At 43.2% G+C, this 18,553-nt stretch overlaps 1 protein-coding gene across 7 annotated transcripts in view; it reads left to right on the top strand.

Moving 5' to 3' along the window:
* The window catches only part of cacna2d3.L (calcium channel, voltage-dependent, alpha 2/delta subunit 3 L homeolog), a 504,571-nt gene that overhangs the window by 52,979 nt on the left and 433,039 nt on the right, over positions 1-18,553 (top strand). For 4 of the 7 annotated variants that reach the window (XM_041590966.1, XM_041590964.1, XM_041590961.1 and 1 more), the window contains exon 3: positions 1,445-1,456. The exons of the other annotated variants lie outside the window; for them this stretch is intronic. In XM_041590966.1, the coding sequence (XP_041446900.1) occupies positions 1,445-1,456 (12 nt within the window). The remainder of the gene's footprint in view (positions 1-1,444; positions 1,457-18,553) is intronic. 7 annotated transcript variants of the gene reach the window in all.

Below are 18,553 nucleotides of genomic sequence, written 5' to 3'. Positions count from 1 at the left end.
ATAGAAAGAGGAGTAATAAAAAGTTACAATAACAATACATTTGTAGCCTTACAGAGCATTTGTTTTTAGGTGGGGTCAGTGACCCCTATTTGAAAGCTGGAAAGAGTTGCAAATAATTAAAAAAAAATATAAAAAATAAATAATGAAGAGCAATTGTAAAGTTGCTTAGAATTAGTAATTCTCTAAAAGTTAACGTAAAGGTGAACTAATAAGGAGTCTGAAACCAGAAATGTACCAATATCAGTTTGAAAGGAGGGTCCTGAGAATAAAATGCCCCTAAAGGATTTGCTCTGCACAAACTGCCCCCTAGTGATGTCACATTTGCCCCCCTGCTATTGGCTGGTACCAAATACCTATCATCATGTTCTTCTCTACATGAACCGGATTCTTAACAGACTCCGTGTTTTACTCGACTCATAACTGCGCCGTTGTCCATAATAAACTGAGAAAGGGAACTTTTATTTGGCCTTTTTTGGTTTCTTTCCCCAGAGTTCACTGGTTGTGCTGAATTGAGCCACTAGGTGGCAGCACCTGGGAAACAGCAACACAAGTGTCAGTAACGTTAACTCCTCTGAGTCTGCAGCTCACCGACAATTCTTCCACATTATTATTATCATTTATTTATATAGTGCTAACATATACTGTGGTGCTTTATAGATATTATACATCATTTTCATCATCCTGTCCCAGTGGAGCTTACAATCTAAGGTCCCTATCACATTCACACCAGCCCCTGCCCCAGTGAGCTTACAATCTAAGGTCCCTATCACATTCACACCAGCCCCTGTCCCAGTGAGATTACAATCTAAGGTCCCTATCACATTCCCATCAGCCCCTGCCCCAGTGAGTTTACAATCTAAGGTCCCTATCACATTCCCATCAGTCTCTGCCCCAGTGAGCTTACAATCTAAGGTCCCTATCACATTCCCATCAGTCCCTGCCCCAGTGAGCTTACAATCTAAGGTCCCTATCACATTCCGATCAGTCCCTCTCCCAATGAGCTTACAATCTAAGGTCCCTATCACATTCCCATCAGACCCTGCTCCAGAGAGCTTACACTCTAAGGTACCTATCACATTCCTAGAAGAGCTTAGCTTGAGTTTTTGACATCACATTATAACTGCAACAAGGACACACGTCGGTGACATCACATTGTAGCTGCAACAGGGTAACAGAGGCGCAGGCAGATAAAGGGCTGTACAAACAGAACTTGTCCAAAACCCAATCCATTTAGCTGCTGCTATGGGAATAGTCAGGGGACAGAGCGGCTCATTTCTGGTAGAGACTTTATAACCAGACTTTACAGGAGCTTTGCTCATCAGAGCTTGCAATCTTAGATACCAAATAATAGTGATTGTATTTATTGTTAGAAATTGTATTTATTGTTATATCTGCAAGAGAATGACTTGTGATCTCACTTCTTCTCTTTCTGTCCTTGCTACAGAGCGTCTTCACGGTGAGTGATGTTTCCTTACTATTCTCATAAATGTTACTCACTCTTCTGTCCTGTTGCAATAACTGTTGGATTTTGGTCATATTATAACAAAAAGATTTGATTTAACTGGGCATTCCTTTATGGTTCCAGTGAGTATATCATCAGTGAGTATATCAGTGAGAATATCAGTGAGAATATCAGTGTGTATATCAGTGTGTATATCAGTGAGTATATCAGTGAGTATATCAGTGTGTATACCAGTGAGTATATCAGTGTGTATATCATTGAGTATATCAGTGAGTATATAATTGTGTATATCAGTGAGTATACCAGTGAGTATATCAGTGAGTATATCAGTGAGTATATCAGTGAGTATATCAGTGTGTATATCAGTGTGTATATCAGTGAGTATATCAGTGAGTATATCAGTGTGTATATCAGTGTGTATATCAGTGTGTATATCAGTGTGTATATCAGTGTGTATATAAGTGTGTATATCAGTGAGTATATCAGTGAGTATATCAGTGAGTATATCAGTGAGTATATCAGTGAGTATATCAGTGAGTATATCAGTGAGTATATCAGTGAGTATATCAGTGAGTATATCAGTGAGTATATCAGTGAGTATATCAGTGAGTATATCAGTGAGTATATCAGTGAGTATATCAGTGAGTATACCAGTGAGTATATCAGTGAGTATATCAGTGAGTATATCAGTGAGTATATCAGTGAGTATATCAGTGTGTATATCAGTGAGTATATCAGTGAGTGTATCAGTGAGTGTATCAGCGAGTATATCAGCGAGTATATCAGTGTGTATATCAGTGTGTATATCAGTGTGTATATCAGTGTGTATATCAGTGTGTATATCAGTGTGTATATCAGTGTGTATATCAGTGTGTATATCAGTGAGTATATCAGTGAGTATATCAGTGAGTATATCAGTGTGTATATCAGTGAGTATTTCAGTGAATATCTCAGACATTCAGGGGATTCACAAGCCGAGATGAAATTTCCCCATTGCCAATGACAGATCTCAGCTGTTCCTGGACCTCTCGGCCACTGAGCTGCTAATTACCTTTTTAATTATATAATAGATTTTCTTTTTTCTTTCCTCTTTGCCCCCAAGCTCTGCAACTTCAAACTGCACAAAAGGTGACTGACAGTTTCCTCAAGAAGTTCTGCAGGTGCCTCGGGGTATTTTCACTCTGTAATGCTCGAGTAACAATAGGGAACCGTCACTGGGAGACAGAAAGCTGCTGATCTAGAGACAATGTCCTAAATACAGTTTGGTTTTTTTGGGGGGGTAAATATAAAAATAAATGTTACTAAACACTGTGCAAAGGTCTCGTGCCTATTCCTAAGGTCGGGTGATGGGGGGGACAGTAGTCAATGTTGGTTTTTCATTATTAGTAATATTGTTAATGCTTATTATTATTATATTATTATATTATTATTATTTACCTATTGTGTCTATTCACAGCTACTCATTCTACAATTTGTTGATTCAATGTGATGTATTAATCTTAGTCTTAAGTGACTCTGCCCTGCTTTGTGCCACTAAAATTAATACTCTTTAATAATAACATCATAGTGCAATAGATAAAGTAGGATTATATTCCCAGAGACTATTATCCACTGTTACTATAGGCACCATCTCTCCCTACTATACCTGCTATCCCACAGTCACACTCCCTTCCCAGAGACTATTATCCCACTGTTACTATAGGCACCATCTCTCCCTACTATACCTGCTATCCCACAGTCACACTCCCTTCCCAGAGACTATTATCCACTGTTACTATAGGCACCATCTCTCCCTACTATACCTGCTATCCCACAGTCACACTCCCTTCACAGAGACTATTATCCACTGTTACTATAGGCACCATCTCTCCCTACTATACCTGCTATCCCACAGTCACACTCCCTTCACAGAGACTATTATCCACTGTTACTATAGACACCATCTCTCCCTACTATACCTGCTATCCCACAGTCACACTCCCTTCCCAGAGACTATTATCCACTGTTACTATAGACACCATCTCTCCCTACTATACCTGCTATCCCACAGTCACACTCCCTTCCCAGAGACTATTATCCACTGTTACTATAGGCACCATCTCTCCCTACTATACCTGCTATCCCACAGTCACACTCCCTTCCCAGAGACTATTATCCACTGTTACTATAGACACCATCTCTCCCTACTATACCTGCTATCCCACAGTCACACTCCCTTCCCAGAGACTATTATCCACTGTTACTATAGGCACCATCTCTCCCTACTATACCTGCTATCCCACAGTCACACTCCCTTCCCAGAGACTATTATCCATTGTTACTATAGACACCATCTCTCCCTACTATACCTGCTATCCAACAGTCATACTCCCTTCCCAGAGACTATTATCCACTGTTACTATAGACACCATCTCTCCCTACTATACCTGCTATCCCACAGTCACACTCCCTTCCCAGAGACTATTATCCCACTGTTACTATAGACACCATCTCTCCCTACTATACCTGCTATCCCACAGTCACACTCCCTTCCCAGAGACTATTATCCACTGTTACTATAGACACCATCTCTCCCTACTATACCTGCTATCCCACAGTCACACTCCCTTCCCAGAGACTATTATCCCACTGTTAGTATAGACACCATCTCTCCCTACTATACCTGCTATCCCACAGTCACACTCCCTTCCCAGAGACTATTATCCCACTGTTACTATAGACACCATCTCTCCCTACTATACCTGCTATCCCACAGTCACACTCCCTTCCCAGAGACTATTATCCACTGTTACTATAGACACATCTCTCCCTACTATACCTGCTATCCCACAGTCACACTCCCTTCCCAGAGACTATTATCCCACTGTTACTATAGACACCATCTCTCCCTACTATACCTGCTATCCCACAGTCACACTCCCTTCCCAGAGACTATTATCCCACTGTTAGTATAGACACCATCTCTCCCTACTATACCTGCTATCCCACAGTCACACTCCCTTCCCAGAGACTATTATCCCACTGTTAGTATAGACACCATCTCTCACTACTATACCTGCTATCCCACAGTCACACTCCCGTCCCAGAGACTATTACCCACTGTTACTATAGACACCATCTCTCACTACTATACCTGCTATCCCACAGTCACACAGAAACTATTATCCCAAGACAATGAAATGGGGCTAAGTGATTTATAATTAACGGTCACTATATGATCTTAGGAACATTATGGTCAGAGAGTTTGTGATCTCGCTGTTCCGCCCTGTTACTAAGTTGGTTTGGAGTGTGACAATAGGAAATTATCAAGCCACAAATTGAATACTATCAGATGGAAGCAGGAGCTCATGCATGTGATTAGCAGCTCACCTTGAAAGAATTTAATAGGGAATTATTACAATATGCATCTGTCTATTGATTGACTGCGCAATTGGCTTTTGCAGGAGACTTGGCTGATTTCCACTGAAAGTAGTAATTGTAATTTTAATGGTCTCTGAATTTAAATATATTGTATATTTTATCTGCCAAGTACTCGGTTGAAACGGTGTATCTGCCCATTACGCTCATGTTTTAATCATTGGAAAGAAGAGAAATTATCTGCCGGTTGAAATGCGGATGTTTTGATGATGAATATTTATAAGGTGGAAACCCCTGATAAGTGTGAAATGAACATTATGTGTGTAGGTAATGTATAAACTGTCTCTATATATATCACATATATAAAAATATATATCTATAAATCTCTATACAGCCGCTCAACCTGTTCTCTCGTTGTACTGAAGGATTTAGGGGTGTCAATACTTTTGCGTTACATTCCAGACGCTCATTAATATGGCGAGGGAGCGCCGCACTTTCCCGAATCAATAAAAAGCATAAAACTGGCAATTTTAGAGGTACAGTATAACATAACATTTACTTACTCGTGTATTGCCCCGAAAATGGATATTTTATTGACTCTCCAGTCTGTAAATTTGATGAGATTTTATTTCGATTTGATTTACAATTTATAGTGAAGAGCAAGAAAGTGGAAAGAAATCAGGTCTCCGGGCGCAGGGAGAGAACGAGCAGCTTTTATCTGGGGGACAAGAAACTTCTGCACTGGGAATATCAAACTGCCCCCCACATTTATTAATTACAAGCAAGTCTATTGAAAAGATGAATTGTTACAAATAAAGCTGGGGATGCATCAAATCCACTATTTTAGCATTCGGCCGAATCCTTTGTTAATGTTTGCACATGTACAGTAAGTTAGGAAATGAGGGGGAAAGAGAATAAAAAAAGAGTTTTAAAATGTTTGACTTTCTTGTTAGTGTGTGATGAAAAGTCACATGGCTTTTTTGGATTTAAATTCAGTCGGCCAGACACTTGGGTTTGGCCTCTTCGTACTGAAAAAAGGCCAAAATCCGAATCAATTGCTGTATTTGTTGTATCCCTACTTAAAGCTGGCCTTACATGGAGTTGTAAGCAGCAGTCCTGTCCTGCTTTATGGCAGCTGAGATTCTAGCTATCTGTATAACAGAACATTCTGTCCCAGTGGCTGCACAGATCCTATCTGATCCCCATTGTAAGCAGCAGTCCTGTCCTGCTTTATGGCAGCTGAGATTCTAGCTATCTGTATAACAGAACATTCTGTCCCAGTGGCTGCACAGATCCTATCTGATCCCATTGTAAGCAGCAGTCCTGTCCTGCTTTATGGCAGCTGAGATTCTAGTTATCTGTATAACAGAACATTCTGTCCCAGTGGCTGCACAGATCCTATCTGATCCCCATTGTAAGCAGCAGTCCTGTCCTGCTTTATGGCAGCTGAGATTCTAGCTATCTGTATAACAGAACATTCTGTCCCAGTGGCTGCACAGATCCTATCTGATCCCCAATCAGGAAGGACGTGCGTGTGAGGAGCTCCTGAGTTACAGAGCTTTCCCCAGGCCCAGCAAGGGTCTGGGGGTGCAGTTTACACTTTCTTTTGGACTTTCTTATTTGCCTACAACTTGGAAATGGAGAGAAGGATGTCATCTTGTGTTAAAAGTGGAACAAAGACTTTAGGTGTTGGGAAAAAAGTCCCAAAAGAAACCATAAAGAAAGTCTTTTGCAAAAGCAAGAAAACTTCATGTGATGTGGTGTGTAATGAAGAAAACAGTGAAGAAATGATGGGAGTAACACAGTCAGCAGAAGTGTCTGAACAAACAGCCAATATGGAGGATTTGCCTGGTGCAAGCTCCCCATGTGAAATGCCCATGGAGAAAGCAGTGGATTCCAGCAGCCCCCAAAGTGTTTCAGAAGTGCGCAGATGTGGTGCAAGTACCCTTTTGGAGTGTTCCCTCAGTAACGCAGAGGTGGGCGACAGTGAAGTATCTGAGGCCCAGGCAGAAGGAGGGAGCTCCGGTGCTAGTGCTGAGGAAAAGGACAAGATGGCGTCCGCAAGCAGCAGCAGTGAGGCTTCAGGTGAGACTCTGAGAACTGCAGCTCCAGCACATTGTCACACCAACAACACTGAGACAAACACTGTGGAGGAAGTGACTAGCAGGGAGGCAAGCGTGAAGGATAGTCCTGCTAAACATATGGCAGGGCTTGAGGCGCTGTGTGGCCAGCTTGCTGTGGCAGTGGCAGAGGGGGCGCTGGATGGCACAGAGGAGACCAGGACTGGGGCACGGGTGAGTGGAGCACTGGCTAATGACTCTTCTAATGGGACTAGTAGTGGACACACTGTTAATACCTCACACATCATTGAATCACTCAGAGCTATGGAACTGTTAAGTAACAGGAGAAATACTTTGGAAAAAAACATTGAGAGGGAACTTTCAAATGTTAAATCTGCTAAGGGACATTTCAGAGCTCAAGGCATCAGGAAACTGGCAGAAATGAATAAAGAACTGGAGGAGGTGGTGGAAAATATGGAGGCTTTGTTATTAGTGATTAAACCATGGGAGGAGGTGTATAAAAACAAGGAACGGTTTAAACAAATGTCCAGTGGAGGGAAAAAGACCTTTGAATCCTCTTATTTGGATTTTGTGCTGAATGAAGGTGGGGGGGAATCAGATGATAATGGTGCAAATAATTTGTCTGAAACAAACGAAAAAGAAAGGAATGAAAATGTTTTGTTTAACAACAAGGAATGTGCAGTCTCTGAAGGGAATGTAAATGAGGGGGAGGGGGAGGGGGAGACACAAGCTGCTGAGAATGAAGCAACTAGTGCTTTACCTGAGGAAAAAACACAACAATTTGCTCAAAATGGAGTTGATCCTGAACAAGGTAAACAGGATAGTAGGTCTTTCTGGGAGAAAAGGAAATTTTTTGCAAGGCAGGAGGAATCATTTCATGATGGGCTCACTTTCAAAAGGAGAAATGTGGTTAAAATCAAATGGGAGGGAGAAAAGGAGAAATCACCAGGTAGCCGCTATGTGTGTAAAAACTTAATCAAACAATCAATGGGATTTACTCCTGCAGATGTTTTTGCTTTTGTAAATGTGTCAGATATTGATTTTGAAATAAGTTTCAAGTTGTCTCAAGGTTTAGACAGATTTTGGAATTTGTATCAAGATAAAAAGACATCCTCAGCATGGGAAGGCTTCAGGGCGAGTCCAGTCTCAAAACCAGAAGTAAAAACAGTAACAATCTTTTTTAAGAACGAGTCTGTCCCTCCTGCTGATGTGTTAGTCTGGTTAAAGAGACAATGCAATGTTTTGATGCCTTTAAAACCTGTATATAATGAGGAAGGATTTTGGGTGGTGGGTTGGAAGACTCAAGTGAGGCTGAATGTGCAAAACAACATGACACAGCATCTCCCAAATTCATTTTTTATAGGCAGAGAAAGGGGTGTTTGCTTTTATCCAGGGCAGCCCCGTCAATGTTATAAGTGTGGATCAAGGAGGCATTTGGCGGGAGACTGTACAATAAAGATGTGCACATTGTGTGGGGCCCAGGGACATGTCAACAAAGACTGCGAGAATGTGAGGTGTAACCTGTGTGCGGAACTGGGTCATACACACCGTGATTGTCCTAATGCCTGGCACAATATTGTTAAACTTTGCCCAAGAATAGAGGAGGAAATATTTCAGGAAGATGTAACAGAAGAAAGACGGGAGGAGGAAGGGAACAATGAGGTTGCCCCCTGTCAAAGTAAAGAAAACCAAAAGGCAGAAAGTACTGTTACATCAGTGCAGGGAAGGGGGGATGACTGGAAGGTGGCAGGAAAAAAGGCAGGAAAAAAAGCAGGTAAAATGATCTTTGAAAGTGAAATCAAAACTTCAAACAGATTTGAATTGCCCTCAGGAAAGTCATGGGGGGATTTGGCAGAGGAGGAAGAGGAATTGAGAAGGATTGGTGAAGAGAAAAAAAGGGATGAAGGGAACAAAAAGGAGGTAAAAAGAGAGTCAAGGAAAGGTCAATTAAAAAGAATGTGGTACCCCCCAGCAGTGGTTTGGGCAAAAGAAAGAAAGATTCTGTATTAGAATCTGAGGGTCCATCAAATGTGGAAAAAGGAATTGTGGAGGAGCAAGGGAAGAAAAGGAAAGGAAGGATAGATAGTGAGGAAGAGTGGGAGTCCATTGATGAGGAGGATCTCCTGGTGGAGGGGGAGTCGTTGGGTGGCATGGGGAAACCCCAGTATAAAAGACATGCGGAACACAATCCTGTGCGAACAACTAACTCTCCAAGATGCCTGAACAAATAATTAAATTTAGTACTATAAATGTGTGTAGTATTAAAAATGTTAAAAAAAGACGGGAAGTGTTTAGTAACTTGGAGAAAGAAGAAAATGACATTTATTTTTTGCAAGAAACAAGACTAACAAATAAGATAGAGATTTTTAATGCAAAAAGGGACTGGCAATTGAAAGAAATAAATATTAATAAAGAAAACAATAAATTGTGGAGGGGGATAGATTTTTCATGGGAAAAAACTATGGATTTTTGAATATGTATCTGTTGTATGTTTTGATTTGTTTGTTATGACATTTTGATTTTGTTTATTGTTATTGTTCATATTTTTTAATAAAAATCCCTATCTGATCCCCATTGTAAGCAGCAGTCCTGTCCTGCTTTATGGCAGCTGAGATTCTAGCTATCTGTATAACAGAGCATTCTGTCCCAGTGGCTGCACAGATCCTATCTGATCCCAAATGGAAGCAGCAGTCCTGTCCTGCTTTATGGCAGCTGAGATTCTAGCTATCTGTATAACAGAACATTCTGTCCCAGTGGCTGCACAGATCCTATCTGATCCCATCTGATCCCAAATGGAAGCAGCAGTCCTATCCTGCTTTACTATCATTACTATCTTCTATTTACATAGTGTTGTCAGTGGAGCTTGCAATATAATATCAAACGTGGCTGGCATTTGTAGTCCATTGCGTAGGTACATACATAAGGCTTTTCCTATCGCTGTTATTTACATAAGGGGAAAATATAAATATATATATTAGAACAAAAAAACAGCGCCATGGATCTTGATATGAAAAATAATGATATATATATATATATCCAGAATAAGTCACAGCATTGCAATCAGTGAATATATGGATTTCCGTAGGTAAAGGCACGAGCAGCTGAGCAAAGCGCTGACATTTTGGAGGCACAGGTGTGACCCAAGAATATGATTTTGAAGGGCACAAAGCTAAATATAAGACGGGCATAAACTTTCATTTTCCCAAAATTCTGAAAATAAGATTTGAACATGGTGACTATTTAATTTTGTGCTATGAATAATTCACCTTGAGACGCGGGCGATTAAACATTTATCCGCTTGTATACACATTTATTAGCACAGGGACCCGTCAGATATTTAAATCCAGTCTCTCCCTTAGCTCCGTGGTGCTGGAAGGCACCAGAAACCCCCAATTTGTGTGTTAATTAGCAGTTCTCCGTGTTATTTATGGCAAAGCGCTCAGTAGATATGCAAATAGAAGGCATTGACCATAAGGAAGCTCACTAATTAATAAAATGTTACGTTTCTTCCTAAACATCTCTATGACCTTTCCTTTAATTAGAGACCTACCCATCAGTTTTCTCCCGTGCCCATCTGTCAGCTGGTACATTAGCAGCCCACAACATGCCAGCTTTCCCTCACCATGTGCCACTGGCTTCCTCCTTCAGATATTCATTAGATTGGGATTCTTTATTCCAAATCTCTAAGAGTTGCTGCTTTTGTAAGTGTAAGTGTGTATATATTTTTATTTATATGTAGTTTTATATTCTTGATTTAGATCAAGAATTAGTTTTATATCTTATATACGTCCCTTTTTCTGTGTTCCAAAATATTAGGTACCTATCTAGTGCTACCAATCCCTATTTCTGTAGGGAAATGAGAGAGAGCAGACAGTAACCCTTCCATCACTTTCCTCTTGTCTCTATATATTAGGTACCTATCTAGTGTTACCAATCCCTATTTCTGTAGGGAAATGAGAGAGAGCAGACAGCAACCCTTCCAACACTTTCCTCTTGTCTCTATATATTAGGTACCTATCTAGTGCTACCAATCCCTATTTCTGTAGGGAAATGAGAGAGAGCAGACAGTAACCCTTCCAACACTTTCCTCTTGTCTCTATATATTAGGTACCTATCTAGTGTTACCAATCCCTATTTCTGTAGGGAAATGAGAGAGAGAGCAGACAGTAACCCTTCCAACACTTTCCTCTTGTCTCTATATATTAGGTACCTATCTAGTGCTACCAATCCCTATTTCTGTAGGGAAATGAGAGAGAGCAGACAGTAACCCTTCCAACACTTTCCTCTTGTCTCTATATATTAGGTACCTATCTAGTGCTACCAATCCCTATTTCTGTAGGGAAATGAGAGAGAGCAGACAGTAACCCTTCCAACACTTTCCTCTTGTCTCTATATATTAGGTACCTATCTAGTGTTACCAATCCCTATTTCTGTAGGGAAATGGGAGAGAGCAGACAGTAACCCTTCCAACACTTTCCTCTTGTCTCTATATATTAGGTACCTATCTAGTGTTACCAATCCCTATTTCTGTAGGGAAATGAGAGAGAGCAGACAGTAACCCTTCCAACACTTTCCTCTTGTCTCTATATATTAGGTACCTATCTAGTGCTACCAATCCCTATTTCTGTAGGGAAATGAGAGCAGAGCAGGTGTGTAATCTGATCTCTCCTAATGACCAGCATAAGCCCAGGATCTTGTAGCTCTGGGCAGCCACCTTCAGAACTCCAGGTCCAGGCTTTCGGGCCTAGCCTGGAGGAAAGTTTGCAGCCTGAGTCAAGCGCTAAAATCTCAGAGTTTGGATCTGTGGAACAACTGTCAGCTGCTGGGGGAGCTTCCCAGGCAGTGAGTATGGAGGACTCTTGTGGTGCAGTGGAAGCCCAGGCAGGTGAGAAGAACATGGAGCCCCAGGCCCTGTAACCTGCCTGGCAGAACTCAGAGAGGAGAACCAAGGGGAGCACAAAGCCTGAAGCTGGAGGTGACGGTGCAGAAGTGAGGAGGAGTGAGAGGACAAGGCAGAGACAAAGAGCTGCAGCTAATCTGACCTCTGGGACAGTTGAGGAGAAGGAGAAAACTCGCACTTTGAGATCTGGTGCAAAAACTGTGAGTAGTAAAGTGAAGGGAAGAAGGCCAAAAAGAAAACAACATAATGGCTACACAACCAATTAGGATTTAAACATCTAATGTGTGCAGCATTCGTTCGCCAAAGGCCAGGTTTTTAGCTTTTTCTAGTCTTTCTTCATCTGATGGAGACATATTTTTCCTTCAGGAGACTCGACTGACTACAAGGGCTGACCTTCAGAGGGCAGCTTCAGAGTGGCACCATGGGCCCTCATTCTGGTCAATAGCAGCTGAGCCATGTGGTGGTGTGGGGGTGCTATTCAGAGCTGAATTGAATGTTGTTGTACATCGACTTGTGGAAATCCAGGTAGGCAGGTGTCTCCTTCTTGACATCACAACCAGAGGCAGGAAGATGCGCCTTATTAATATCTATGGGCCACAATCTACTTATGGAAGAAGTGCACTGCTGTCTGATATGAGACAATACCTCCACACTTCCCTTCCAGTGTTTCTGGCTGGAGATTTCAACCAGGTATTAAGGCCACAAGATAGGACGGGAACTAGAGTAAATAACTCAGAAGGCTTCCTTAACCATATCATCCAGCAGGCAGACCTAGTGGATGTTGCTATCTGCAATGGTCGTGTTGGCAGGTACACTTACCATTGTGCAGGGAGGTCCAGTCTTGCTATGGCCTTCGTTAAGAAGGGGGAGTCATTCACTGATGTGCGTGAGCAGCCTGTGGAATACTCTGACCACTTTGCAGTTTCTTTCCTGTGGGGGGCTTCTTCCATTCCGGGTAGGGGGAGAGGGCTGTGGAGGCTTAGCACCAGTATCCTGGTGGAGGAGTCATCAAAGCGTTTTTTTAGGATGCGTCTTCAGAGCGAGATTGATAGGGTTGACTTCTGTGACTCTGTGTCATCGTGGTGGGAGGATCCCAAGGAATCATTCCGAACTCTCTTCAGAAAGCTATCTGTACGTAGGGAGGGAGAGAAATACAAAAAATACCTGTCCCTAAGAAAGAAGTTGGAGGCCTGTATTTCAGATGGGGTGGATGGGTCAAAGCTGAACCAGCTGAAGGCCGAGATAATGTGGCATCAGTACAGCCGGTACAGATCTTTGGTTCTGGAGAGGGACTATGGGAGTTTTCACTCGCCGGACCCTTTTCAGAATTACTCAGAATCTGTGGCCAGGAAGTTGGTAACGGGCTCATGCACACCCAGGGGTAAGTTGCCGACTACTAGGGAGGGCATCCTGGGTGTTGTAAGGTCTTACTATGCCAACCTTTTCCGGAACAAGGCTTTGGATGGGGAAAGGCTGACTGACTTCTTGGAAGTGACCCTGGGCCTGATGTAAGAACAGCTATTGACAACCTTCATAAAAAGAAGGCACCAGGCCCATACGGCTTAACAGCCGAGTTTTATGAGACTTTCAAAGATGAGTTGGCCCCGGTCCTTGTGGAGGTCTTTAGAGACAGCCTGGCCGGAGGGCATCTTGCCCCCCTCCATGAGGGTTTCTTCTTTGATCCTGCTTTCAAAGGGTAAGGACCCAGAGCATATTGAGAACTGGAGGCCTTTTGCCCTTCTCAATAACGATAGGAAGATTCTCGCAAGTGTACTTTTTGACAGACTTATTCAGTTCTCAGGCACGTTATTGTCAGACTTTCAATTCGGCACAGTCAAAGGGCGGAGCATCTTTGGGGCTCTTCTTACCATCAGGGAGACCTTAGAAGTGTGCAAAGCTCAGAGCAAGGGCTGCTACATTGTCTCTTTGGACCAGGCCAAGGCTTTTGACCGGGTGAATCATCAGTACCTGTGGTCTACTTTGGCAAAGTACGGCATCCCGGGCAAATTTATCGGCTGGCAGTTTTGTATGAAGGGGCCTAAGCTTCCCACTTGTCAATGGTTGGAGGGGAGATGATTTCAATGTGGAGTCTGGAGTGCGACAGGGTTGCTCCTTAAGCCCACTCTTGTACGTATTTGCCATAGACCCATTCCTGCACAGTGTGGAGAGCTGGGGCTTGAGGGGTACATCGGTCCCCAGATGCCAGACATTGACATCCCTCTCCTTTGCGGACGATCTGACAGTTGTGGTATCCAGTCGAATGGATAGGAGGCTGTTTACCGAAGCCATCGAAAATTACTCTGAGGCCTCTGGGTCAATGATTAACCATGACGAGTTGGAAGCTTTTTGGACATTGAACGGTGAGCCCGACTTCCAGCTCCCCGGATTTTCACCTGTCCCATCCCACATAAAGATCCTGTGGATAAAGTTTGGGAGGGAAGACAATTGCAGGCTAAATTGGGATGAGAAACTGGATGCTGGAACAGCAAAGGTCCAGCGATGGAAGGGATGGAGGCTGGCCTACAGGAAAAAGGTGAAGCTTATCAAGTGCTATCTGGTCCCTCTGTTTTTGTTTGTAGCGTACGTGTATCCATTGCCAGAATCTCTCTACGCCAGGGTCCACAGTCTGTTTTTCCAGTTGCTCTGGGGACACAGGCTGAACCCAGTCAAAAGGGGGATAACGAACCTGCAGCGGAAGGAGGGTGGTTTGGGCATGTTGTGCCTAGTGGCTTTCTTTGGGTCACTTTTCCTGAAGCTTAACTTTGGGGGTTTGGCCCAAAAAAATGATTCATTGTGGGAAGTCTGTATAAGGAATTGGGTATCGCCTGAGATTTCAGATACTGCAGGGATCCCTCCCATCACACCTGGTTCTCGCTCTGAAGATTCTGAAGAGGTGGGATGTCAGGGTGGGTGAGCTGGCCACATCATCCCGAAGGCAGTTGTGTCACAGGGTGATCACAAACTATTTTGCTGTTCCTCTTGCTTTGAGAGACTGTGTGGGTGACATCCTACAGGAAAGCCTTCGCTATCTTAATGGCAAGAGACTCCCCCCTAAGTTCTTTGACAACTGTTGGCTATCACTCCAAGTCTATGTCCGGGGGAACTTGAATTATTAGTATTGGAGTGTGGGGAGGAGGAGACCCAGGAACACTTTCTGGTCAGTTGCCCTGTGACTAGAGATGTGTATGGTCAGTTGGCAGCAGCTCTTAAAGTTCCCGTCTTAAACAACTTGACCTGACTCCAAAGGATCTCCTGCACCTACAGGGGCGATCCTGGCCCCTCCGCTGCCTGAGGCAGCAGCAGTTGCTGCTGCCCCACCTCGCCCGGAAATTCGCTCTTAAAGTCCCAGGAGCAGCATTTTTGCTGCCCCTGGTACCTAGTGGGGCGCTGCCGCCTGAGGCGACAGCCTCAACTCGCCTCATTGGTGAAGCACCCCTGTGCACCTATGCTGCCAGATCTGGTATCGTGTGCAGGCAAAGATAATGTAGAGGGTCTCACGGTCCAGTAGATGTTGCCTGGCAGAAACCCCATAAGCAGGAGTCAGCTTATGGGGTTTCTGCCAGGCAACATCTACTGGACCGTGAGACCCTCTACATTATCTTTGCCTGCACACGATACCAGATCTGGCAGCATAGGTGCAGGAGATCCTTTGGCTATTCTGGTGCTTCTCCTGATAACAGTGTTAGGGCAACTCTGGCTCAGTTGAGTTTCCTGAAGGAAAATGAGATAAGAAGGTCAGTGGCTAATGAAAAGTGATGGTGATGGGTGCACCTTCCTCCTTCGTAAACTTGCATCTTGTTATACACTGAATGGAAACTGTTGTATTGGTATTAGTATTGTCTCCCACACTCTGATACTGCTCTCCTTTTATCCTCAGGGTGATGGCAGAGATATTGCACAGCACAGAGTACAAGGAGAGATATGATTTCTTTTGTTACTCATGCGTTTCTGGAAGAGGGTGGGGGAGTTTGGATATTGTTTTTGTGTTGGGGTGGTATAAAGGCCATATGGACAAAAACAAAACTTTGCAAGTTTGCCCTTAATTGGTGGTTTGGTGGAGGGTTTTGGACTGTTGCCTATGGACAGAGGGATGGACTCTGTGGGCAGAAGGGTGTATGGGTGGGTTTGTTGCATTTTTGATTTACTGATATTATGTTACGTTTGAATTAATGTAAGTGTATTTTATAATAAAAATCTCTATATATTACGTACCTATCACAGATATTTACCTGAACTGGTTGGAGCTGCCATATGAAAATAGGAACATGTTTATCCGGCCACTACTGATTAACACTATACTTATATAGGTTGCTATAACAATGGTTTGCTCTGTGCATGCTGGGTAAATCCCACTGCATTCTGGGAAACAATATCACTAGCACCAGAACTATAGATGGAGCCCTAAGTAGTTGTGTTTCACTTGTATCTAAATCAAATATAAATCAGGTAAAACCTGCTTCTTCTTGTTACATATGTTTGTGCAGTGAGATGAGCAGAATAAACTCTTCATTCCGGCTGGTACGGAGACGAGCAGAATCCTTACCCAAATGGCAGGCGTTGGAAAAATGTCCCAGTTGCCATGGCAGCTGCAGAGGACTCTGGAGAATGTGGATAATAATTATAATTATACATTAGAAGAAACTTCTGTAAAAACAATGAAAGTTTATGAAAGTTTTGTGAGGCAGAGGCGCTCCATCACCCCATGTAACCTTCCTCTCACATTTATTCTAGGGCTCCTTCTTTCAGTTTTGAACAGATTTCAAAATTTACATTGGAGAGGGTCCAGGAATGGATACTGTTCAAAGCAATGAGCATCATAGTAATTCCCATAGGGAAAGGATTATATATTAAATGATAAATAATTCCCATTGGGGACCAAGTGTAGTTAAAGATAACCATGAATGGAGACACTAGGGCAAGATGAACTCTGTAAAGCAAAATAGCGACAATAGGACAGAATGGAGACAGTAGGGCAAGATGGAGGCAATAGGGCAAGATAGAGGCAGTGGGGCAAGATGGAGGCAGTAGGGAAAGATAAAGGCCGTAGGGAAAGATGGAGGCAGTGGGGGAAGATGTAGGCAGTAGGGCAAGATGGAGACAGTAGGGTAAGATGGAGCCAGTAGGAAAAGATGGAGACATTACGGCAAGATGGAGACAGTAGGGCAAAATGGAGACAGTAGGAAAAGATGGAAACAATAGGACAAGATGGAGACAGTAGGGCAAGATAGAGACAGGGCAAGGTGGAAACAGTAGGACAAGGTGAAGACAGTAGGGCAAGATGGAGACAGTAGGAAAAGATGGAGACAGTAGGAGAAAATAGAGACAGTAGAATGAGATGGAGACAAAAAGGCGTGGAAACAGTAGGGTAAGATGGAAACTGTAGGATAAGGCATGGAAACAGTAGGGTAAGATGGAGACAAAAGGACAACATGGAAACAGTAGGGCAAAGTGGAAACTGCAGGATAAGATGGAAACAGTAGGACAAGATGGAAACAGTAGAATAAGATGGAGACAGTAGGGCAAGATGGAGACAATAGGACAAGATGGAGACAGTAGGACAAGATGGAGACAGTAGGACAAGATGGAGACAGTAGGACAAGATGGAGACAGAAGGACAAGATGGAGACAGTAGGACAAGATGGAGACAGTAGGACAAGATGGAGACAGTAGGGCAAATTGGTGATAGTAGAGTAAAATGGAGATCTTAAGACAATATGGAGACAGTAGGGCAAGATGGAGACTGTAAATCAGAAAAGCTAGTTGCTTATTGGTAGCCAGTATTGATCTACAAAAGTTGCCCATAATGATTGCTCAAAATGAATAGGGACTGCGCCATATTTATTTCTTTAAATGTTTATTCATTAATGAATCTGTGTAGAAGAGCAGCTCAGTATTATCTCAACATGTTAATGTGAGTCCTCAGTCGTACAGGGAACATTCCTGTGTTATCCATTCACTCTATTCATACAGGGGCCACTCATCCTTTGTCTTAAACATATAGACACCTGCTTATTCTAGAGAGGACATGTAGGTTAAAGCACTGATGTGAGTTGAGCATGTGGGGGGCATTAAAGGGGTTTATATAGGGAAAGATTTTGCAGGGAAGGTTCTTGGAGTGCAACTCCCTGCGCACTGCCTCTCGAGTGTTAAAGCTGAGGCTGCAGGTTCTGTCCATCCACGGCCGGGACACAGATCGGATGTGACACAGATTATATTTTCTGATCTCTGTGGGGATCGGTCACAGTCGGAGGGATTTCACGGTCAGAGCAGAATTGGTTCAGTGATGCTGCAGAACAGCTTGAGCGGCAGGATTAACTGGGGGTTAAGTTTGGGCTACGGTGAAACATTTTCCATCAATAAAACTTCAGCAGGTAGAAAAGAAAAGAGACGTGCAACCGGCAGCTGATTTATTGGCCCAAATTCAGCTTTTTATTGCTTATCTATGTGCAAAATGGATGTGCAGTCATTAAAGTGTCAGTCACAGCTCTCTTGTATCAGGTTGGACCCATGATGTTGGGGATCAGGCTCACAGTTGGGGTTCCAGTTCAGTTGGGTTGAGATCAGGTTTCTGTCTGGCTCTTCCCATCTCAGCAAACTCATTCTGTTTGGACCTGGTTCTGTGCATGAGACATTATGGTGATGAAACAGGAAAGGAACCCTCCAAACTGCCAGTGTTGGGTAAGAGGGGTGGAGTTAAGATGGACCAGGGGTGGGGCCAGGAAAGGGTCCTACCAAGGGTGTGGGGGATAAGAA

The sequence above is a fragment of the Xenopus laevis genome, chromosome 4L (genome assembly GCF_017654675.1).
Source record: "Xenopus laevis strain J_2021 chromosome 4L, Xenopus_laevis_v10.1, whole genome shotgun sequence".
Lineage (NCBI taxonomy): Eukaryota > Metazoa > Chordata > Amphibia > Anura > Pipidae > Xenopus > Xenopus laevis.
The sequence above is the reverse complement of the archived record's forward strand: the minus strand, read 5'-3'. Positions and strand labels throughout refer to the sequence as shown.